At 47.7% G+C, this 23,393-nt stretch overlaps 4 protein-coding genes and 1 long non-coding RNA gene across 5 annotated transcripts; 2 read left to right on the top strand and 3 right to left on the bottom strand.

Moving 5' to 3' along the window:
• The first annotated feature begins 3,204 nt into the window (after positions 1–3,204).
• LOC120679333 lies at positions 3,205–7,548 on the top strand. Its single transcript, XM_039960905.1, has 4 exons — positions 3,205–4,050; positions 5,565–5,744; positions 6,580–6,633; positions 6,759–7,548. The coding sequence occupies exons 1-4, from the start codon at positions 3,424–3,426 to the stop codon at positions 7,314–7,316; spliced, it is 1,419 nt and encodes a 472-aa protein (XP_039816839.1). The 5' UTR covers positions 3,205–3,423; the 3' UTR covers positions 7,317–7,548.
• Positions 7,549–8,838: 1,290 nt separating this feature from the next.
• On the bottom strand, positions 8,839–9,580 carry LOC120680076. Its single transcript, XR_005677458.1, has 2 exons — positions 9,283–9,580; positions 8,839–9,092 (listed from the first exon to the last, which is right to left on the bottom strand). It is a non-coding gene; the product is annotated as an uncharacterized LOC120680076 (long non-coding RNA).
• Positions 9,581–14,591: 5,011 nt separating this feature from the next.
• On the top strand, positions 14,592–18,823 carry LOC120677427 (bifunctional TH2 protein, mitochondrial-like). Its single transcript, XM_039958585.1, has 6 exons — positions 14,592–15,225; positions 15,358–15,466; positions 16,597–16,884; positions 17,009–17,420; positions 17,536–17,805; positions 17,981–18,823. Exons 1-6 carry the CDS (start codon positions 14,915–14,917, stop codon positions 18,403–18,405), a joined length of 1,815 nt encoding a protein of 604 aa, XP_039814519.1. The 5' UTR covers positions 14,592–14,914; the 3' UTR covers positions 18,406–18,823.
• LOC120677428 (GDSL esterase/lipase LTL1-like) lies at positions 18,434–20,485 on the bottom strand. The gene is made up of 2 exons (XM_039958586.1): positions 19,838–20,485; positions 18,434–19,758 (listed from the first exon to the last, which is right to left on the bottom strand). The coding sequence occupies exons 1-2, from the start codon at positions 20,228–20,230 to the stop codon at positions 19,006–19,008; spliced, it is 1,146 nt and encodes a 381-aa protein (XP_039814520.1). The 5' UTR covers positions 20,231–20,485; the 3' UTR covers positions 18,434–19,005.
• A 153-nt stretch (positions 20,486–20,638) lies between these two features.
• On the bottom strand, positions 20,639–22,947 carry LOC120677429 (monothiol glutaredoxin-S10-like). Its single transcript, XM_039958587.1, has 5 exons — positions 22,590–22,947; positions 22,411–22,484; positions 21,567–21,641; positions 21,274–21,300; positions 20,639–20,930 (listed from the first exon to the last, which is right to left on the bottom strand). Exons 1-5 carry the CDS (start codon positions 22,847–22,849, stop codon positions 20,854–20,856), a joined length of 513 nt encoding a protein of 170 aa, XP_039814521.1. The 5' UTR covers positions 22,850–22,947; the 3' UTR covers positions 20,639–20,853.
• Between the last annotated feature and the right edge of the window lie 446 nt (positions 22,948–23,393).

The raw sequence follows: 23,393 nt of genomic DNA, 5'->3' as shown, positions 1-23,393 counted from the left end.
TTTGGAATGTTAGAGGCTTGGGCAATAAATCAAGAGTGAGATAGCTTCGTGAACTAATCCAAAAAGAACAAGTGGACATAGTGGGTTTGCAGGAGACAATCAAACAAGATTTCAGTTATGCAGAATTAGAAAGTTTAGCACCAGGGGGGCTTTTTAGTTGGAAGTGGACTCCAGCGCAAGGTCACTCAGGTGGGATTCTGCTGGGAGTTAAACAAGACATCTTACAAGTGGAGAATTGGGAGACAAATGATTTTTTTGTGGGGGCGACTATTAGACACAGACTGCTGAATGTGAGATGGGACCTTATTTCAGTTTACGGGCCATCCAAACATGAGTTCTCTCCTAATTTTATAGATAATCTAACCAGAAGAAGTGAGAATGCCACTCTACCCATTCTGTTGGGAGGTGACTTTAATCTGATTAGAAGCAACGCGGATAAAAACCCTAGGGGAGGAGACATCAGACTCATGAATCTGTTTAATGATTTCATTGAGAGATGTGATTTGAGAGAAATTCATAGGAGCGGGGGGAGCAGGTTCACATGGACCAACAAGCAAGAAAACCCGACTATGTGTAACCTGGACAGGGTTCTAGTAAGCACTGACTGGGAGGAGTAATTCCCTACGACCACCTTAACTGCTCTAACCAGAGTGGGTTCGGACCACAGCCCTCTCTTGTTAGACACGGGGGGTAGTAACCAACAAAAACCTAGACAAATCTTCTTTAAAAAACAGTGGTGTTTGGAGGACAAGTTTGAGAAGACAGTGAACTCGAAATGGGAATCTGCCAAGATCAAATGGCCTATGAATGCCTACTCATTGGATAAATGGCATGGGGGTCTGGGCTGCCTCAAGCAAGCTTTAAAACGTTGGGGGGCAATCTTCGCGGTGAGTACAAAAGGAGGAAAAATGAACTCTTAGCCAGGATCCAAGAACTTGATAACACACCAAACGCGGACAACCCTGAGGGTGACCTTTTTAGTCAGCGAGCGGCAGCTCTGCGCGTGGCCACGGGCGGGCGCTAGCAGGCGTGGAGGATGCGTCGGGAGGCGGGCCGGTGCCACATCGGCGGATAGCGAGCACCCGGTACCTACGCTCAGAATACCGGACCGGCGGACGTCCTCTTTCTTACCGGAAGCGATAGTGCCCCGCTGCAGCGTTTCCCTCCGCAATCTCATCCTGGAGGGAGATATAACGGACTCAGGTGCAGACAGCCTTATGCCTGCGATTGAATCTGAATAATTTTAGTGTCCATCAGCATGCCTGTCAATAATCTGTTCATCGTCCTGTATGTGAATTGAAGTAGGCAAATTTGCAAATTCTGTCTATTTCTGCGTGCATGATGAAGCAAGCAAATTGGGATGGTTGTCATTGATACGTGCATGTATCCTGTTATTAATAAAATGTAACAATGCATACATCTTTGTACAAATATAATAAGTGCGAGGGTACACAAAAGTTCTAAAACAAGATATTTTCGTAGGCATCGAACAGAACATTGTTGATCTGCAGTAGTTTTACGGGGGTAGTTAGTTATTTAGTTGGAATTCAGTACTCTCCATTCATTCATTCAGTTGGAATTCAGTACTCCATTCATTCATTCAGTTGGAATTCAGTATCTATATATGTTTGTGCAACAGAAATACTTACCTCTGTACAATTTACAACATAATAAAAGATGTAAATGCTAATGTACAGGAATATCCAGCATTCCAGCTCCCATCAAATCCAATCCGTTCTTACTTGCAAAAATCTGAAGAAAAAAATCAAATCTGATCGGGTACATTAGTTAGGAGATGGAGAACTAGGATAGGGAATTATTAGAGAAAGTTTTTTTCCTTTTTCTAAAAGAACAAGGACGGGAAATGAGATTGGACACGGTTAGAGTTGCTCTAACTGATGAAAGGGACCCACCAGCACATTCCAGGCCCAGCCTTGCGGCTGGACTGCACTACCATATCATGATACCAGTATCGTCGACTAAGGGCTTTGTTTAGATGCGAAAACTTTTGGGTGTAAAATATTGTAGTCCTTTCGTTTGTATTTGGTAATTATTATTTCGTCATGGATTAATTAAGTTCAAAAGATTTGTCTCGCAAATTATAGACAAATTGTGTAATTTGTTATTTCGTTTAACTATATTTAATACTTCATGCATATGTTGGAATATTTAATGTGACAGGAAATTTTATAAAATTTTGAAATTTTGAAAACAACTAAATAAGGCCCAGAACGATATCGAGCAAGCGATAGGTCTAGCTGACCCTGCCTGGCCTCATCATCTCATCCCATCATCATGCAGCCAGGCGCCCAGGTCAGGCCAGGCCTTTTGGTTGCTGCTGAAATTGAATTCCAGGCCTGCATTGCCGCATTGGAGCCCTGCCTGCTGCTGGCGCAAGGTAAGTTAGGTGGTCCAACATCGAATGCACATTATATTATTCATTCATTCAGTTGCATACTTGTTTGTATTGATCTTGTTTGGTTTTGTAGCGCTAGTGAATAGTAACAATTTTGACCACTAATTACGGTGTCAAATAAAGTAGTTTACAAAACCAACTTCAGAACCCCGCGCTAGTGATCCTGAAGAATCTAATGAGGCCCTTGACCGTGCGATTAGAGGATGGTTACTGTAGCATCACTGTATCAAATCATCGATTAATTACCGTCATTAGATTCGTCGCGAAAAGTTACATCCATCCCTAAAAAGATTTTACAAACAGACTTCATTTAGTGTTTCATGCATACGAGATTCTTTTTTCGAGAAATGTGCGTGCTAGTTTCCTTGCCGAACCAAACAAGACCATTGGCCAGGGCTAGCCGGACCAGACGTACTAGACCAGACCACCCAACAGCTATAGAGGTCTTGTTTGGCTGTGCTAGAAAACTAGCATGCACGCATCACAAAAAAAGAATCTCGCATGCATGAAGTACTAAATGAAGTCTATTTGTAAAAATTTTTTAGGGATGGATGTAACTTTTCGCGACGAATCTAATGACGGTAATTAATTGATGATTTGCTACAGTGATGCTACAGTAACCCTCCTCTAATCGCGCGGTTAAAGGCCTCGTTAGATTTTTTATGTCACTAGCGCAGGGGTTCTAAAGTTGGTTTTGTAAACTGATTTTGTTTGACACCGTAATTAACGGTCAAAATTTTTACTATTTATAGCGGGCTAGAATTCTAGCACAAGCAAACAAGGCCAGAGCTAGTAGTCGTCGTCGGCGTCGTCTTCTCCTTCTTCTCCCCTTGATCTGATGAGCGTCCTTCTCATCCCATCCTTGCCTTGATCCCCGGCCTCCTCTCGCCTTGCATTGCATTGGTCGATCCACTATATGTATTGAGAGAAGCAGCAGCAGCAGCGTGGTACAGTACCTCCTCCATCGATCGATCACATATTCACATTCATCATATGCCACACAAACAATGCGGCACACGGCAGACAGCAGGAAGAAGAAGCGGAGGATGATGAGTCCTCCATCCCCATCCTCCTCCTCCTCGAGATCTGCAGCAGCAGCTGCTGCTGCTCCAGGTCAATGGTGCTGCTACTCCCAGTCCCAGCAGCAGCTGATGCTCCTCCTTGCACTTGCACTCGCGCTCCTCCTTCCTCATGTGGCGGTGGCGGGGAGGATGGCGAGGATCCAGAGCCATCTGGACAGGATCAACAAGCCCGCCCTGCGCTCCATACGCAGCGCGGACGGCGACACCATCGACTGCGTGGCGGCGCACCAGCAGCACGCTCTGGACCACCCGCTCCTCAAGGGGCACACCATCCAGGCGGAGCCACCCGAGATGCCAGCCAGCCGCCGACGACTTGCAGCTGCTGCTGATGCCAAGACGGGCAGCGGCAGATCTTGGGGCGCCTGGCAGACCTGGCACCATGGCGGTCACTGTCCCAGGGGCACGGTGGCCGTCCGTCGGACCACCGCCGCCGACGTGCTGCGCGCTGGCTCCATCTCCCGCTTCGGCCGCAAGAAGAGGAAGAAGAGATCATCCGTGGACGCCGCCCGCGCGGCCAATGCGCCGGACGTCATCTCCGGCAACGGGCACGAGGTCAGTGATCCATCTATTCGCTATTAGCTGATTTGATTACTGGTAGTAATTCGTTTGATCAGGTCCATTATTATTTTGTTTGCATTGCTTGATCAGAATCAGATAGATAGCTAGCTTGGCCGCCGTCGCCTGCGGCTTGAGATGAATGGAATGGAATTGAATGGGGTAAGGTGGTGTGCGTGGGTCCGATCCAAAATCATGGTGCGTGGCGCGCAATAAGTGATGTGATGCGCATCGTCAGATTCAGCGAGAGGGGGGGGGGGGGGGTGGGGGCGGGCAGTCTTGGTACTGCAGCCTGCACTCTGCAGCAGGGAGAGTGTCATTTACTTAATTCACATCCATCTCACGTACATCCATCATCTTCAAATAATCCTGTTTACTTGCTGCTCCCTCCGTTCTAAATTGTGTAAATTGTAGTCATTTTAGCAAATTAGATGTATAATTTTTTGCTATACAACTAGACATATTGGTGTATCAAAATCTATATATAGTACAGCATGCAGCCATACTCTTGCATTGCTAGCTTTTTAGTAGGAGTACTACCGAGGTTCTATTTGGATCCAAGTGCTAATTGGTAAAAATGCTAAACATTAACACTAGCTTATCCAAATAGGATAGAGTATGCTGAAGTTTAGTCAACGTTAAAAACTTTAGCATGTGTACAAATGCTAATGTGTGCTAAAATTTATCACTTAGCTTTATAGCAGTATGCATTGCGCATGCAGTTGTCTTGATCATTACACGGCGGCCGGGCGGCTTAATTAACCTTTGGTGGATGAATGCTCTCCACTCAAAGTGACCATGCATGTAATAATACTGCTTGTTTTTTATTATTTCACTTTAGATTTAGGGTGTGTTTAGTTCATTTTGCATTTTGTATTTTTGCGTTTTTGGAAGAGAATCTTCAATATTCGAAGTATTAAATGTAGACTAATCACAAAATTAATTACAGATCTCATCTGTAAACTACGAGACGAATCTAATGAGACTAATTAATTCATCATTAGAGCTTGTTTACTGTAGCATTACTGTAGTAATTTAGTATCTAATCACGTCCTAATTATATTCATTAGATTCGTCTCGCGATTTACAGTCTATTTGTGTAATGTGATTTATTTTTTAATTACATTTAGTACATCGTGCAAGCGATTTATAAAAATTTTATATTTTGAGTTTTGAAATTTAAACACGGCCTCAGATGCTTGTCTAGTTGTCTGTCGATTGGCGCGGCATCAGCATCACCCAGCAGACCCACTGCTAGATCTAGGACCAGGAGTAGATCGATCAGATGGATGCATGCATGCAGTAAAAGATTTCGGTAAAGCGAGCGAGCGGGGAATGAATGAATGCGCGCCAGACCGTCGTTCTCGGGACCTGCAGCAGCGCTGTCATGCACGGCACTGCATTGCATTGACTATGCCTGTTATTTTTACAATGCATCTTTGTTCATCTAGGAGTATTCTGATCCTGTCTGTATTCCTTCATACTCCTACGCCGTACGTGGTGCACGGCAGCACGCCATCGCGTACACGGCGCCTTCTTCGCAGCAGCAGCCGGTGTATGGCGCCAAGGCCACCATCAACGTTTGGGATCCGGCCATCCAGGAATCCAACGGCTTCAGCCTCTCCCAGCTCTGGATCCTCTCCGGCTCCTTCAACGGCTCCGACCTCAACAGCATCGAAGCAGGATGGCAGGTCCATCCGAAACGCATACAGTACTCCAATTAATATTAATCGATCCTAGCTCTAGCTAATTTCTTTCTTCCATTATTATTATTATTTGTCTTCTTACTTTTACTCCCTCATGTACTCATGATTCATCTCACCGTTGATTTCAAGATGAATGGTCCGGATGGATTATGTAGTCACAAGTATATGTGAAAATCCATATTCCTACTCTTCTTCTTCATCATCTTCTTGTTCTTCTCCTTCCATCATATCTTATTAGTATGTTATTCATTCATGCATCTACTAGTTAACTACTATGATTATTGCCGTACTAATTAGTAGCTTGTAAATAAATTACTCCACTAATAATCTGCATCATGCATCTCGCTCCTATAGTAAATAATAAGCACCAGTAGACAGTAGTAGTACGTATGTACATGCATGCTGTGGCAGAGGCCGATCAAAACTCGGGAGGCCATCCAAGCACATGGCCTTCATAAATGCTTGCGTTGATCAAGATCCACGTACTGTACTCTTCTTTCTTTCTTTTTTTCCTATCCACAGATTCCTGTTAGTTGACCAGCAGCTGCTAGCTACTAGCTTCTCATCTTCTTGCTCCACTCCAAGTCCAAGGTCAACCCATTCACTGATTCACATTCACATTTTTTTTTTGAAAAGTCATTCATCACATCCGCATTTGCATGGCCAAAAAAAACAGAGGGAGTAGTAGTATACATGCAACAATAATTCTGGTGGTCGATCGAAAGCGAGGAATTAATGCTCACTTTCAAAACAAATTAAAAAAAATCTAATAATGCTCTGATAGATGAATCTGAAGCTGTACACGATTTTTTCTAGTCAGGTCAGCCCTGAGCTGTACGGGGACAGCAGGCCGAGACTCTTCACCTACTGGACAGTGAGTTGCTTATTACTTAATTATCCTTCCATTATACTATGCATTATATTGTTGGACATCAAATTATATTTATACTTATATATAGAATATAAAACCATTGATCGATGACATATATAATAATGCAGAGCGACGCGTACGAGGCTACCGGGTGCTACAACGCGCTGTGCCCGGGGTTCGTGCAGACGAGCTCCCGCATCGCCATCGGCGCGTCCATCTCGCCGGTGTCGTCGCCCGGCGGCGCGCAGTACGACATGACGCTGCTGGTGTGGAAGGACCCCAAGCTGGGCAACTGGTGGCTCAGCTACGGCGACCAGCTCGTGGGCTACTGGCCAGCCCAGCTCTTCACGCACCTCTCCGACCACGCCACCATGGTCGAGTGGGGCGGCGAGGTCGTCGACACCAGGCCCGGCGGCGTGCACACGGCCACCCAGATGGGCTCCGGACGCTTCGCCGCCGAGGGGTTCGGCCGGGCCAGCTACTTCCGGAACCTCGAGACGGTGGACGCCGACAACAGCCTGGCGAAGGTGCCCCTGGACGCCATCCAGACCCTGGCAGAGGACGCCGCCTGCTACGACATACACAAGGCCGCCGCCGACGACGACGACGGACACTCGGGATCTGCCGGCGGCTGGGGCACCCACTTCTACTACGGAGGCCCGGGACACAACCCGGCATGCCCCTGAACGAATCCTTGCTGCTAATTATATTTTATTATTAGCTATAGGAGGAGTACTTACTACTACTCTACTAATACAGTAGTGCGTAGTAGTAGTATTGCACCAATATAATCAATCAAGCTGCTAATTAATTGATTTTTCATTCTCCTCCAGTCCTTAATTATATTCTGCACTGCATGCTGCATGTAATTGTAATCCCAAGCTAGCAAGGATGATGATGATGGATTTCTTTATCTTTCTCGTGGCGTCGTCCATCCATGTAAGTTGTCGTCTTATTAACATGCATGCATGCATCAACCATATATATAATATGCAGGGACTACATTAATTGGACTATTTTTCAAATTATTTTATTATCCAATGCATGCATTCAAATATAGCAGCCATAGATAATGATCTGGAGGAAAAATAAAAGGTAGGGAAGCAGTGAAAATGATACTAGATAGAGAATAAAAAATGGTAACAGGTAAAATCTGCGTGAATATCTGTGGATATACACTTTATAAATCATACCCACAAAATAAAATATGTATCCACACCATGCCCACAATCTGCCACGGGTAGGAAGCGATGCCCAATCCTGTTATCCGCGGATATCCGCATACCTACTAGGTATGCCCGTGTACTATATATATGGCCATGCAGCCTCAGCCTGCTAGCCTGGCCCGAGGCCCATTTTTTTCCCCAGCCCAAAAACGGCCCGGCCCGGTGACCTACGGGCTCAGGCTGGCACGGCCTGGGGGAGCAAGCCGTGCCTGGGCCGCCCCCTAGGCACGTGGGCCGGCACTGGGCCGCCCCCTAGGCACGTGGGCCGGCACGAGCACGGCTCGGTCCCCCTTTCCCCCGCCGGGCAAGCCCACCAGGCCACCACCTCGCCTCGCTTCTCCATTTCTCCCCCATGTCCGCCGCTTCGCCTCGTCTCCTCCGATCTGCTCTCCATGTCCGCTGCTTCCAACGCCTCCTCCTCCCACGCTCGACCGCCCCCCTTCCGGTCCTCACCCTTCCGCCGCCGCGCGATCCACGCCAACACCGTCCCCGGTGGCAGCGGTGGAGGCATCTCCGGCGGCATTGGCAGAGGCGAAGGGGCCGCCGCGGACGTTGTTCGCCTGTTCCTCAATCCCCGGCGGCTTCGAGTGGCCTGATCCCGGAGATCCAAGTGCCCGCGCTCGTCCTCCGAGCGCGTTGGCGCCGAGGAGGCGCTGCGGTCCGGGGATGAGACGGCGGGCGGCCGGCCGCCATGGCCCGGGGCTTGGGGGTCGACGGATCGTTGTTCTGGAGGCTGGGGAGGGGAGGGGGCGGGCTTCACGGGGCGGGCGGCCCGTTTTACGGTCCATAGTGCTATGCCTGGGCACGAAGCACGCAGCGGCCCGGCCCGTGAGGCACAATGGCCCGTGACGGCCCGACCACTAATGGGTCGTGCCGGCCCGACATCATGCCGGGCCGTGCCGGGCCAGCCCGTTGGACATCTATATCGTGTACTTGCAACTTTTAGGAAATTGAGCCCACAAATTTTAACAAGCAAATAATATCGCAAACAAATAAATCCGAGCCAACAAATAAAATAGTCTCATACATGATGCATCCTACTATCATCTCAAATCGAAATCTTCACAGAGTAACACAAATAAAAGCAAAAAACCATACAAGAGTCATTGCTCAACTCAATTATTACGTAAAAGTCCAACTGAATCATTCGGAGTGGTGATGCAAGAATCTACCTTCGTTTCTTCTTAAATGTCTTCAAGGCATGACAATATAAGCTATTGATCCTATCACCATCGTCTACAATCAAGTTTCACATCTATTAGTAGCTGCAGTTTATAGTTCTTATGTGAAAAATACAATATAACACAATTATGCAAATACACAAACATGCAGATCTAATATTTTACCCCATGTTACAACAGATATACAAGAGCATATCTAGCATTCTTGATGTATTGAAAGAGTAGATCTAGCATTCTTGAAGCACCTGGTCGTCGGAGCTCGGCGGCAAGGGGCCTGGGCGGGCGCCAAGGCGCGACCTGGGGGGGCGCTGGGCGAGTGCCTGGGGGTCGCGATGGGTGGCCTGGCAGCGACCGGTGTGTGCGCCTGGGTGAACGGTGCTGGAAAAAAGGAAGGGAGGGGGATGGCCGGGCGTAGGGAGGACTGAGGAGGACCGGTGGCTGGAGCCGAAAAGGTCGAACTGCCGAGGCGGAGGAAGAGGTGCTGCATAAGAGACGCTGGGAGCTAGGGGCTAGGATGCTGGCAGCTGGGAGGATTGGGATTTGGGAGTCGGGGGATGGGTGGGTGTGCAAATGGGATGGAAACCCTAGAAATCCTTCGTATACACGGGTTCTTGGACCCACCTGTCAGCGGGTCTGGCGGGTTTGCGGATTCATATATCAATTTTTAAACCCAATAGATGATATCCATTGGGTTTAGAGATGTACCCGCATTCGTACCTGCAGACACAAACTCAGACCCGTATCCATACCCACCGAGTTCGGTATCCGTGTGCCATCTTGAATGGAGAATGCATGCGCGCACACACGATAATACTATTCTACACCCTACATGTAGAATGTTATTCTAGACCGACCTTCTATTTACTAGCAAAAATAATTATCAAAATACTGAACTAAATTTTCCAAATTATTGATATCTATTTATATGGTTCGCGTCGTCCATCTGATTTGACCGTTAGTTTTATCTATTTATTTGTTAACTTTATTTTTTCAATAACATCTATATATGTACATTTACAAATAATAGTAGTAGCATCTCAATAGCTAAACTTAGTTAGCTATATAAAAAAATAGAAAAAATAAAATCATCGACCAACAGACTAGCTAAACTCGTCTGCTAGCTATCTCACTCCTTTGCGCTTGCCGAGCTCCTCTTCCAGGAGCAGGTGTGCATGGCCGCCCCCAGCGCCGCTTGCTCCTCGACCACCGCACACCTGCGTGGCTGCGTCGCACGCGACCTCGGGTCGGGTGAGCCTCCATGGCGGGCTTGCAAGTGCGGAAGAAACGAGATGGGTGTTTGAGGGGGAGCCGTACCCGACGCCGCGCGTGCCGCCAGTGACGAGGGCCGTCTTGGCGTGGAGGGCCCATCTTCCTGAGGACCCTATCGCCGTGCCCGAGGACTCCGGCGTCGCCATCTCGCTTCTGCTGCTCCCCGCCGGTCTCTGTGCTGTAGCCTTTCTGTACTCAGTCGCTGACGCCAGACAATTTATCTAGTCGATGTTGGATTAATCGATAGGGTGAGATACGGGCATGGAGGTGGGCTCCTCCATGACCCGCGGAGAAGCGGGGGCCGCTAGTGGGCGATCGTTTGTTGGGAGTGCATTGCAGTGAACGCTCTTCAGGTGCTACTCCTCTTCCTCCATCCTTCTTCCGTTTCCTTTCTTCGTTCTCCTGACGATCACCTCGCCCGGACCACCCCGTCGCCGCCAACCTCGCCCACAAGCCGCGGGCAGCTCGCCCCCACCGCTGGTGCCTCCTTGCCCGTCTCCGGCGGCTCATGCCGTCAGATCCACCACCATCGTCTCGACCTCCCCCACCCTAACTCATTGCTGGAGCTCGCCCCCGCCACCGGCACCGCCCTGCCCGTCTCTGGCAGTGTGAAGCCGCCGGATTCGACGGTGCCGTCATGACCTCCCCAACCCTAACTCACCGCCGGAGCCTCATCGTCGAAGCTCGCCTTGCCCCGATGCTGCCCAACCGCCGCACCTCGCCGCCCTAGCGCCCGCCACCTCCGCCGGGCCGGCCTGCCGCCCCCGGCCACCCCCTACAGCCGGAGAACTCCGGCGAACCCAGCAGCCCAAAACAATAAGGCCGTCGGCCTCCTACCGCCGCCCACGGCTGGTGGCGACCTCAACACCGACCGCCCCATCCACCTCCCGCCCGGGCCGCTTCATCCGCCCTCCACTTCGCCTGTGGCTCGAGGCTGAAGACGATGGCCGGAGGTTGAAGACGACGGCCCGTTTGCTGCTATTCGTGGGCGGCGCACGCAAGCCCAATAAGAAATTTGCGGAGAAGCAATGATTTAGCTAGAATACTAAATTTTGGAGAGGCTGTTGGTTCCCATTCTTTGAAATCGCGGACAAGTTTGGTTCTAGGGGCTAAACTTTAGACCATGTCACATCAAAAAGAATTTTGGTATTTATAAGTATTAATGAAGACTAATTACAAAACTAACTGCAGAATCTTATGACTAAACTGCAAAACGAATCTAATGAGATATATTAATTCATGATTAGCGGATGGTTATTGTAACATCACTGTAGCAAATCGTGGATTAATTAGGATCATTAGATTCGTCTCGCAAATTAGCGCTCATCTATCAAAAAAATTTATAAACAGATTTTTTTTTGAGATATAAACAGATTTTATTTGATAACCCTAAATACTAAGATTTTTTTAATGTGATAGGGACTAAAAAGAAATCTCTGGAAACAAACAGGGTTGTGTGATATTTTGAAATGGATGCAGGATTGTAGCCGCAAAGATAGACCCTAGCTAGCTAGTTTCAAAACAATATAATATAATATGATATCTTCGTTATTCAATATGTCACAATGTGCTCGATTGTATGGACTGACGTACCTGCAGAGTAAATTGCGAGTTCACATGCACATTGCTACGAATGTCAACTTTTTTACACTTGTCATTAAATAATTGCCGAATTTAGTGGCTAATTTAAGTTATTTTGGAGATATGTGTCTCAAACGTAACTTTTTGATATGCTAGAGTATCTCCAACGGTTTAGCTAAATTAGACTAATAAAATTTTCATGTTAGCTAGTCATTTAGTGTTTATGCAGCCTCTCCTTGAAATATACATAATTTTCGTGAGAGTGTGGGTTCACCTACACAAAAAAAATGTTTTCATGACGGTGCATATAATACCTTCATGAAAAATAAATTTCCATGAGTGCTTTTTTCACACCTTCACAAAAACAAACATTTTCATGAGTTTTTTTAACATAACATTTTCTTGAGAGTTGCTAGTTACTCTCATGAAAATGGTGCTCCTCTCACTAAATCTCCAGTTTGTGGTAGTGAAAAGATAGGGCAACCAACAACCTCTCTAAATCTTGACTCTGCGTACCCCATCCCCTGCCCTGTTCACAAGTGAGCCCACACGTCATACTCCGCCGAGAGCCTACGCCGCCACCATTGGGGAGCCTACACTATGTAGCTCCTCCCTCTGCAAGACGCCGGTGGCGCGACCCTCCTCTTCTGCAGGCTGAGCTCAACGTCGCCAAGGCATTATTGGCACCACCGCACCGACGGCGCTTGCGTTGGCGAATGGGTCGAACTGCGCCAACATGTCGTCGGGAGATTTGGGCATGCTGGAGGAGCTCCTTTTGGCCTGCGTGGTGACTCGGCATGGCACAGCGAGCTGGAACTCGGTGTCAATGGAGGTGCAGACGCAGAGCACCCTGGCAGCCCGGCCTGACCTCACGCCGCACAGCTTCCACCTCCTTTGGGCGGGGTGCGATGGACGAGCTCCGCCGAGGAGCGGCGGAGGCGGCATGGAGGTAGGGGCGTCCCAGCCAAACCGGAGGCCCAGTGCGAAATATTAGGATGACCTCTAGTGATCTAGTAAAATTAAACAATATTGGCATGTAACAGTAGTCTTACACCGGCAGACGGCGTGTTGTGCAAACGCACGGGATGGCGGAGGGCCGAGGCCCTGAGCCTGAGCCTGAGCCTGAGCCTGAGGTGCTGGCTGTGGCAGCAACCGCGACAGTAGCATCTAGGCTACCCTAGCCGTATAGGAGTGGACATAGCCTGTGGACGTCTCACGACTCACTTCTGGTGACCGGCGTCGACGAGTCAGCGCAACGACAACCGCCAGGTACGAGTCCACTGCGCGAGGCACGAGTGTCAGTGCGCGATAGGAGATGAAGCAGTGTCAATCTTGCCTTCGATGTTGGTGATTGAGTCGAGCACTGCCACGGCCGCCGAGCGGAAGGTCGGGCGTCGGGCGATCAACAATCGAGAATACGATGTGTGACTTCTATGTGCAATTTGAGCCTCGTTTTGCTATGGATTGGGCTGCAAATTAATGTAATTGAAGCCTCCTATATTACTATACATAATATATACTTTATATTTTGGGACCCTTCAAATATGGGGTTCTATGCGATCGCACATCTCGCACGCCCTCAGGGACGCCTCTGACCGAGGGTACGATACCAAGTGGAGTGGGCTCGCTTTCTTTGTCGAGCGAGGGGCGTGGGATGACGAGCTGAATACCGAGTGGTGCAGTATAGGGAGGCCATATTTTACTTGCATACATGCGTGTGCCGAAGGCAAGGAATCTGCGAGCAATTCCTGTCGGAGTAGGATGGAGTGGTGTGGTGCGGTGAGGGAGAAAGGGGCTATCAGGTGCACGTGATGGGTAACAAACCAAGCGGCGAAAAAAAAAACAATTTTTGGTACAAACACTCTTGAACTCTCTATTTTTATGGATAAACTCTTGCTTCCACCTCTCTCAACCCTAACAGAAGGGTCCAACGTGAAGGGTATATCGGGTCCGATCCAGGTGAGAATTTTTTTTTGAAAATTTTCGATCTTTGTAGTGTAGATATATGTTGAAAATTATTACAAACACACAAGTTTGGAGACATGATCTATATATATGGATTTATCAAGCGTTTTTTCAACACGTTTACTCCCCTATTTTAGACTTCAAATATGACGGCCAATAAATTCACGTACTGTAATTTTTTCCAAATATATTATCACTCAATGAAATGACTCTCTTACTCTCCCCATTCTTTGGCACCAAAAAGAGCCTAACAAACTCCTTAACCTTGTATTTTCCGCCTCCACTCTAGCACCCATTAGTATCTTAGGCAGCTTCACAATGTCAAATATATCCACCTCGTAAGCTCATAAAAACCATTCTTAGTACAAAATTGCGTTACATAGTTTCCAAGAGTACCATGTTATCTAGAGATATTTGAATAGGTTAGCATATGTTTTAATGTTGCACTTTAGTGACCAATGGAAGTCGAAAAAATGTGTGTATATGCAGATGAAACCAAACTCTCTCAATGGAAGTTTCCACAATATTGGTGATAAAACTGCAATCATCTCTCTCGTCATAAATATTATTATGCCATATCATGTAATTTGCTGATGTGACATCTTGTAAGTGCAAATGAAATAATCCCAACAATTTTGCACTTCGTCTTCAGCCACCTACCATTCGTAGCTTTGGCAGTTTACGCTAAGCCTATATCTATCTAATCTAATCTATCTAGAGCAAAACTCATTTACGCTTTCAATTATATATTTTGATGATCTGAGTTATTTTGTATCGAAAATTAGTTTCGGTATGCATCACAAATACTCCATATAATTACCGAATTTGGTGTCTAAAGTTGTTTTTCAAAGTTGAATTGGTTTGGATTACGGAGTTAATCAAGGGGGGGGGGGGGGGGGGGGGGGGGGGGAATTTGCCGGCCACTTTTTTCGTCGTCCTCGTCTTCGTCGTCTTCTAGTAGTCGTAAGTGCCTTGCGGGGAGGATTGGCCGGCCGGCGGCGAGGCCCCTCCTCCTCCTCCTCATCTTTCTCTGCATACACACATACATACCGATATACGTATATGCTTGTTCTCCGGCGCCTCCGTCTCCCGCTGCCACGCCCACTTCCCGTCTCCTCCTCCTCCTCCTCCTCCTCCTGGTGGTGGTCGTCGACAAGCCAACGGAGACCCGCCATGGCGTCATCCTCTTCCGCCGCGGTCGTCGCCGAGGGCTCGGCGGCCCGCCGCTTCTGGATCGCCGCCTCCACGCGGGAGGCCGCCTTCGCCGCGTACACACCCTTCCTCCTCTCCCTCGCCGCCGGCAACCTGCGCCTCGACGCCTTCCGCCATTACATCGCGCAGGACGCGCACTTCCTCCACGCCTTCGCGCGCGCGTAAGTGCAATCCATTCCCCCCTTCTCCTTCCTGATTCCGTCCGATTCGATTCGCCTAACCACCTCTAGGGCTGGACTGGATCTGATCCGATCCGATTCGATTCTCCCTTTCCTCCTGCGACAATCAATCAGCTACGAGATGGCCGAGGACTGCGCCGACGACGACGACGACCGGGCCACCATCGCCGCCCTCAGGAAGGCCATCCTCCAAGAGCTCAGCCTCCACGCCTCCGTCCTCAAGGTCCCCCTTTCTGCCCCACCCACCTACTACTAATCTTCTCTTTTCCCTGCCCTACTTTTCCGATGGAATCGCCGCCATGGATCTCTTTAGGAAACTACTAGCAACACTGAAGAAACTAATATGTTCTATTTCAATATTAATCAACTACCCATATACCTCTTTTAATTTTGACACCAACAATTCCAAACTGGGCAGTGCGTTTCTATCTGTAACTTTGTTGCTCTGTTGTTGCCTTCAATGAATTAAGCCATACCTTACCACTCAGCAATTTCAACTGTGAACTATTCTACAGTAATGCATTTTGAGATCTAGAACCAAAATGCTTTCAAGCAGTCATACCGTTTTTTTTTTCATTATAGCCTATATGTGTAAGATATTCCTAACACCTCAGTGTTGTCTGTCCTGTCTGATATTAACTTGTGATTAGATTACTTTCCTTCCATCCTAGGACTTGGTTTCATTGCTAAGAGTTTTCACGACTCACAGTTGCCTTGACTGTTTGATTGGTTGGAGTGGGAGTTGGTCACAGTCCTCTCCTATCCCCTTACCACTATTAGATTTCTACTAGCAAGCTGACTCTGTTGAATTCAAAGCTTGCTATAATTGGTTGTCTGTTTTTATTGTTAAGGCTGTTTCAGATATTAGAAAACGGTTCTTGTGCCCTCTTGAATCTTGAGTTCTTATACCATGTGTGTGCCCACTAAATCTCTTGTGATACAACTGGACACTAATTGTTGCAACACTATTCTCACATTAACTGTTATGATTCTGCTCATGATTTTAGCCCAACAACAGAAACTGACCACACACTTTTAACAAATCCTGGTCATGCATTCTTACATGAAAGTATGTATTTAGCTATGTTAATTCAGTTAATTAATTTACATTTTAAGGGCATTTATTTACAACCAAAATGCTTAGCAGCTGGCATGTTCCCTCCCTCCCTTTGGAATGACGCATGTTCTCTCAGTTTGGGACTGTTGCTAGAGATATATGTATATTGTCCTTAAAACTGAATTTTGCTTTCCCCTCTGATTCAATAACCACCGAGTAATCTTCTTCCAACTTAGAATCTTCTTTTCTCTAATACACAATTGGGCATCCTGAGGTCCTGACTATTTGATTTTCAGGAGTGGGGTGTTGATCCTACCAAGGAGATCCCTCCAAGTGCAGCAACAGCCAAGTACACTGATTTCCTACTTGCAACTGCAGCTGGAAAAGTTGATGGTGCAAAAGGTTCTGACAAAATGGTCACACCATTCGAGAAGACTAAAATTGCTGCATACACTGTTGGGGCCATGACTCCATGCATGAGGCTTTATGCGTATCTAGGCAAAGAACTCGTGGTTTTCCTTAAACAAGATGAAAATCACCCATACAAGAAATGGATTAACACATATGCATCCAATGATTTTGAGGTATAAAATTATCATCTGCCTATAGATGGATGCCCGTACATCTCAGTGTAGTATTGGCTCGTGCTTCAATGCGACTAGTTCATGTGCTGAAAAATCATTTCTCTTTTTTCTTGCTTTGCTGCAGGGTAATGCACTCCAAATAGAAGAGTTGCTGGACAAACTGAGTATCTCATTAACTGGTGAGGAGCTTGAGATTATTGCCAAGCTCTACCAGCAAGCTATGAAACTTGAAGTGGAGTTCTTTTCTGCTCAGCTTGTAGACCAGCCTGTCGTAGCTCCACTTTTAAGATATTATGATCCAAAATATAAACTCTTGGTCTTTTCTGATTTTGATTTGACATGCACTGTTGTTGATTCGTCTGCCATTTTGGCGGAGATTGCAATTTTGTCATTCCAAAAGACAAGTCAAAGTGGGATTGATAATACCCTCGACCGTACGAAATCAGCAGACCTGAGAAATTCGTGGAACATGCTCTCTAAGCAATACATGGAAGAGTACGAGGAATGCATGGAAAGACTACTTCCTCCAGAAGAATGTATGCGCATCATGGCCTCTGTGTTCCATTTGTTTCTATTGGTTGATTTAGCAATAGTACATAAGCCATGCTTGAATGATTTGCTGATGGTTTATGTGATCTTTTTTTATTACAGTAAAGTCACTAGATTATGATCAACTGTACAAAGGCTTGGAGGTGCTAGCAGAGTTTGAGAAGCTTGCAAATTCTAGGGTTGTTGACTCTGGTGTTCTTAGGGGAATGAATTTAGAAGATATCAGGAAAGCTGGGGAGCGGCTTATTCTTCAAGATGGCTGTAAAAATTTCTTTCAGAAGATTGGAAAAACAAGGGAGAACCTCAATTTGGATATCCATATCCTTTCCTATTGCTGGTGCGCAGAACTAATACGGTCGGCCTTTTCATCAGGTAACCTTTGTCTTGTCTGATGACAATGGCTTCACCATAATAATTAATGGAATCTAATTTTCTTTCTTTTTGCTGCTGCTATAAACTTTCGATCAAAATTTCAGTTTTGTTTTGAATAAGCATTTCGTAACTGGTAATTAATTTATTTATTTTACATTGTCATGCTTTCGTGCAGTTGGTTGTCTAGATGGTCTGAACATACATTCCAACGAGTTTGTCTTTGAGGGGTCTGTTTCAACTGGTCAGATTGAGAGGAAAATGCAGTCTCCACTAGACAAAGTTGAAAAGTTTAAGAGCATCAAAAGTGGCATGGACAGTACAGCTCCATCACTATCTGTGTATATTGGAGACTCAGTTGGAGATTTGCTCTGCCTATTGGAGGCAGATATTGGTATCGTCGTTGGGTCAAGCACAAGCTTGCGGAGAGTGGGCAAACAGTTTGGTGTTTCTTTTGTGCCGTTGTTCCCTGGTCTAGTAGAGAAGCAGAGGCAGCTGACGGAGCAAGAGAAATCCAGGTTCAAGTCACGTTCTGGGGTCCTTTATACGGTTTCCAGCTGGTCAGAGATACACGCTTTCATTCTGGGAAGTGATTTCAGCTGATGGAGGTGCTGTTTCTTTTCTCTGGGTGTTTTTTTCTCGTTGAGAAGTGAGAACTTTTGCCAGTTGATTGATGCACATGATACGTGAATCCCCAATTTGGTCATTTTATGAAAGCCACATGCCAATTCTGGCCCGCCGCACCTGTATGTATGAACGAGTACCGATATCTGCAGCTTGTGCTTTGTAATGGCTTTACCCGCGATCAATGTTCATTGATTCGTCCATATTCAGTTTGTGATTAATTTCTGGAGTGGTTGCTGATGGCATTATACAGCAGCGACGTCTCCGGTATATATAACAGCTAGACATCGAGTGGTGTATACAACAGTATACACCCAAGTCCAAGTGTAGCAGCAAAACTGCATGTAGAGGTGCTTGTTTTCAGTTGGCAATAAATGGAATGGATTTATTTGCTTCTTGTGTGGCCTGCGCTACTTGATCTTTATTATATATTGTTATTATATATCTCGATGGATGTCACCCTGAATACAGCAGCAGCTTATACATAGTATGTATTTATATATATATAGCTATAGCTAGGGTGCTTTGCTGGAAGCGCAGAATATATATAATGCTCATTTTATTTCCAATTCATATTAATTAGTTCAAGGTGGCGGCGGCGGCGGCGTCGACGGCGAGAATGGTGGTGAGGTTGATCGGGTGCATGTACTCCTGTGTGCCGTCCATGAACTGGCTGACGATGATCCGGTTGGCCCTCTCCGTGGGGTGGAAGTTGTCCCAGAAGGCGTAGACGCTCCGGTCCGGGCAGAGGCTGGAGGCGGCGGTGCAGCGCCCCACGCCGTTGTAGGGCCCCTGGCCGCAGCAGGCCACCTTGGAGGTGACGAAGCCGTAGGCCGCCGGGTCGGAGATGAAGTCCATGTGCATCCTGTAGGCGTTGACGGCGACGAAGACGTCGGCGCCGAGGTCGGCGTTGAGCCCCCTGATCATGCGGACGAGCTGTGGGTTGTAGAGCGCGGCGGCGCGCTGCAGCTCGGCGTCGCACTCCCCGGCGCGGCTTCCCCGCAGCGCGAGCTCGGCGGGGGCGCATCCGAGCGGGCCGGAGCCGGTGACGAGCACCCGGCGCGCGCCCAGGCCGTGCAGCTGGCGCAGGATCTTGGCGTACTCGGCGACGAGGTAGCGCACGAAGTCCGGCAGCGCCATCTCGCGGGAGCGCGCGGAGAAGGGCACCAGGTAATAGTTGTTGATGAAGTCGTTGCCGCCGAGCGTGATGAGCACGAGGGCGCCGCGCACCAGGCGGGCGGTGGCGTCGCCGTCGCCGGCGAGGAGGCGGCGCACGCGGCTCTGGTACTGCTGGAAGTAGCGCAGCTGCTTCTGGATGCGGATGATGTTGGCCTGCGAGGATGATGATGATGAGAGGTCGACGACGATAGACACACACAACAATATATAATGGGAGGCCTTGGTGGCTTACAAACTGGATGCCCGTGTCGTTGAGGATGCCGACGCCGGCGGACGCGAAGTTGGCTCCCCCCAGCAGCTTGTGGCCGTCGAGGTGCGGGCTGAGGTAGGGCAGCACCGGCTCCGCCCCCAGGTACTCGCTGATGATGTCCGGCACGTTCCGGCCGTTGGAGAAGCGGCCGGTGGCGCGGTGCGTCGGGTAGTCGACGCCGTAGGGCGGCGAGTCGGCGCGTGCCGTCGTGGCAAGGTAGTTGTTGTTGCCGCTGTCCACCAACGAGTCGCCGAAGACGAAGAAGGCGCGAGGAGTGGCGGCGGCCTGCTGCTGCTGCTGCTGCTGCTGGCACACCACCACTGAAGGATGGTGGAGCAGCTGCAGGAGGCACCAGGCGATGGCGACTCGAAGCATTCTCGATGTCAATCTTGGCTGCTGCCTGTGAGATTCTGATTCTTCTGCTCATGGATCACCATATATATACGAGGGACAAGAGCTAGTAGTGTGAGAGTCGTGCCGGCTCTGGGGGATGCCGCAACCACACTGCCGGAGTCGTGTGATTGCAACGCTTGCCTCGAGGAGCAAACAAAGGCGCCTGCAACCGCAACCCCCTGTCCTTGCGTAACAAACCCAATGCAAATATGTAGTGCATTGCAACACCACCCAGCTTTTCAGGCCATTCATGTTCATCGCATCCATAGGGTCGGACCACAACAACAATAACCGCACCAGCACATGCAGCTAGCTCCCAGTAACTCAGCCAAGTTACCGGCTCCAACAGCTGCAACACTACTACAGGCATTGCAGTATACTGTATGCATGAGCAGGAAACAACTGACGAAAGCCAATAAACTGCCCAGCAAACACAATTCGGATACACTGGTCAAGTTCCGTGTGTTATACCAAACAAAAAAAATGTGTAAGTGGCACCAGTTTTGCCATATCAAAACATAATGGATCTGTAAAAGGCTAAATAACTCAATACAGGACTGCCCAAGTTTCTCAAGCCTCAACTCTGCGCGCCACACTCCATCTTGTCATGAATTGTTAATGTCAATATCCAGGTCCGACAGCATGCTAGCTAGCTCACCCTTGCGATGCAGCTTCAGAGTGTCTACAACATAAGGCACAGTATTAGCGGTTCCTTTTCCTTTCCAGCCATGGCTCAGTTACTTATACAAAGATGACCTATTTGCTTTTATTATTTCCCAAGTGTTATGTTAAAAGAATATGCATATTTGGCTGAACCCTCTCAATCACCTCACGTGCCATGTAGCAGGAATAGCTTAAAAAAATAGTTACTAGCGTCGGAAAAATATTACAAGATTAGTATGCAGAACACACTCTTGTCTAATCTCTTGTTGCAGGTGCACATACATCACTTGCCACATTGCAAAGTATTATGCAATTTGAGTATAGAACTCAACGACTGATTAGCATTCAACAAAGAATAATACCTGTACAGCCACCAACATGCTTTCCACCTGGAATAAGACAAAACAATTACTTAGAAGTATGCGAGTCATGCCATGTAAATCAAAATAACAGATTCATGTATGCGGATTCATTTCCGCATAAACTGCAAACATTACACCTATCTATCAGTATTTGCACTCAAGGACACCAACGGCAAATATCCCTGCTTAAATTGAAAAATATTCGAATGATTTTGCTAATTAGTCATGAACAAAAGAGAAGATCTAAGCTGGGTAGAGTAAGAAAGGTGGGGAGAAACGGAATCCTGACATACCGATGAAAACATTAGGAACAGTAGACTGTCCAGTCAGCCTCTCTAACACCTTCTGTAGTTGCGGTCCTTGAGCACCTGAAAGGGATTGGCTGTCAGTTGCATAATAACATCAACATGCAAATTGGTATCCAGAACCACAGCATTCTACCTACTACACCATTTCCTTTTTTCCAGCAGGAAATAACTACAAAAAGATCACAATCCTTCAGTGCATGTGGCTTTGAAAAAAAAACCCAGCGAGGACACATTTAGATATGCTGACATGACCAACTTCACTAGCACACCCAAAAGTACTTGTAAATCCCAGGCGCCTATGGGCATGCATGATGTCTGGTAAGAGTAAAACTAGTGTATGCATTAGTTCAAGCAACTGGTCAATGTGCGTTTGCATGCTATGGGGTTTGTAATTGAAAGCGCTGAAGCAGAACATTAAAAGCAACAATGAAAATGTAGGCTACAATTAGGAAAGGCCAGCCAAGTGAAGAATGTGAGGAAAGAGACTAAAAGGACAATCATGTTTGGGACCTTGGGTGGTCTGGGGCACTTGTTCATGTATGTATGCATATATCTGAACAAACATCTATAACGGGCCTCAAACCAAATTGTCCACGAAGCCAGAGAGGTTTGAACAGAAGAAATTGTTCCAACTCAAACCCCCTAATGATTACCCGTCCATATAGAATAAGTTGCTTGATGGTAACGATACACGATTGCATATATGGCGGCATTTTAAGTTGCTCTGAAAGTCCGAATTAAAGAGCGCGATCAGTTGAGGTGCATTAAAGAGAGCATTCCATCGGGAATTCGAAAGGGAAAAAAAACATGAAGGAAAAAGGGGACGGACCGAGATGGTCGAGCTCGATGACATGCGGCTGCACGCCGATCCGCTTGAAGAGCGCTTTCACCTCCATGGAATATCTGACCACGTTGAGCATGTCATGGCATGGAACCAGATGAGGTGAGGGCGGATCGAAGCTAATGAACCAATGCTAGGTTTGGTTCAGTTGGGGCTGTTGATCTTACGAGCACCATGACTTGGAGTAGATGACTACGGGGTTGTCGGCCACTGTCTTCTTGACGGATTCCTCCATCCGCGAGCCGAAGGACGAGTCCGGTGACGAAGAGGGGGAGGAGGAAGAGGAGGAGGCCCTGGCGGCGACGGCCCTGGCGCGACGTGCGGCGAGGGAGAGGCCGGGACGAGACAGCAAACAAGGGAGAGAGAGGGGGAGGCCGAGGGCGGCCGTGGGAAGGCGGCGGAGGGTCATGCCCGGCGGCGGCGGCATCGGAGGTTGGCGGTGGCGGAAGCTCTCTCGACTCCTCTCGTCTCTCTCTCCTCCGGCCGCAACGCAACGCAACACGATCCGTCTCTCTGGATGGGATGCGATAAATTCCCTTCTTGGGCTGGGCTTTACAGGCCCAAAGTTTACTACGACACCATTTCAATCTAAAACATTATCATAGTTGATTAGAATCATACTAGGAAACCGTTGCACTGTTTAGATGGATGAAATTATTCAGATACGATTAACTAAACATTCAGGAAAAGAAGAGGTTTCATTGTTTTCCGTAGAACTTTTTTGCATGATTTCAACTCTTGATGATACTCAGGATAACGTCCTTCTCGTCCGTGATCCAGTGCCTTTTTCCAACATGTTACATGGCCTTACATACGGTTGACGATCAGCAAAGTTTTCCATGGAATTCCTCAAATCTAGTGGGAAATTCGGTAATGGCTCTGCTGGAACAGCATAAACAAATGGTACTGATGATGAAAAGGGACTAAATCCAGCGCCAATATACAAGGGTTCTTTCTTCCCTTTGAGGCTT

The sequence above is a fragment of the Panicum virgatum genome, chromosome 6N (assembly GCF_016808335.1).
Source record: "Panicum virgatum strain AP13 chromosome 6N, P.virgatum_v5, whole genome shotgun sequence".
Classification (NCBI taxonomy): Eukaryota; Viridiplantae; Streptophyta; class Magnoliopsida; order Poales; family Poaceae; genus Panicum; species Panicum virgatum.
This window is presented reverse-complemented; position numbering and strand designations above follow the sequence as displayed.

What these genes read in the sequence shown, in the direction of transcription:
- LOC120679333 (XM_039960905.1), top strand. Translation starts at nt 3,424, where the DNA reads ATGCGGCACACGGCAGACAGCAGGAAGAAGAAGCGGAGGATGATGAGT. An exon ending in GCATCGAAGCAGGATGGCAG is followed by an intron (nt 5,745 to 6,579) that starts GTCCATCCGAAA and finishes TTTTCTAGTCAG; the next exon opens with GTCAGCCCTGAGCTGTACGG. An exon ending in GACTCTTCACCTACTGGACA is followed by an intron (nt 6,634 to 6,758) that starts GTGAGTTGCTTA and finishes ATAATAATGCAG; the next exon opens with AGCGACGCGTACGAGGCTAC.
- LOC120677427 (XM_039958585.1), top strand. Translation starts at nt 14,915, where the DNA reads ATGCTTGTTCTCCGGCGCCTCCGTCTCCCGCTGCCACGCCCACTTCCC. An exon ending in CTCCACGCCTTCGCGCGCGC is followed by an intron (nt 15,226 to 15,357) that starts GTAAGTGCAATC and finishes ACAATCAATCAG; the next exon opens with CTACGAGATGGCCGAGGACT. An exon ending in TCCACGCCTCCGTCCTCAAG is followed by an intron (nt 15,467 to 16,596) that starts GTCCCCCTTTCT and finishes TTTGATTTTCAG; the next exon opens with GAGTGGGGTGTTGATCCTAC.
- LOC120677428 (XM_039958586.1), bottom strand. Translation starts at nt 20,230, where the DNA reads ATGCTTCGAGTCGCCATCGCCTGGTGCCTCCTGCAGCTGCTCCACCAT. An exon ending in ACGACACGGGCATCCAGTTT is followed by an intron (nt 19,759 to 19,837) that starts GTAAGCCACCAA and finishes TCATCCTCGCAG; the next exon opens with GCCAACATCATCCGCATCCA.
- LOC120677429 (XM_039958587.1), bottom strand. Translation starts at nt 22,849, where the DNA reads ATGCCGCCGCCGCCGGGCATGACCCTCCGCCGCCTTCCCACGGCCGCC. An exon ending in TACTCCAAGTCATGGTGCTC is followed by an intron (nt 22,485 to 22,589) that starts GTAAGATCAACA and finishes CAACGTGGTCAG; the next exon opens with ATATTCCATGGAGGTGAAAG. An exon ending in GCATGTTGGTGGCTGTACAG is followed by an intron (nt 20,931 to 21,273) that starts GTATTATTCTTT and finishes CTTATGTTGTAG; the next exon opens with ACACTCTGAAGCTGCATCGC.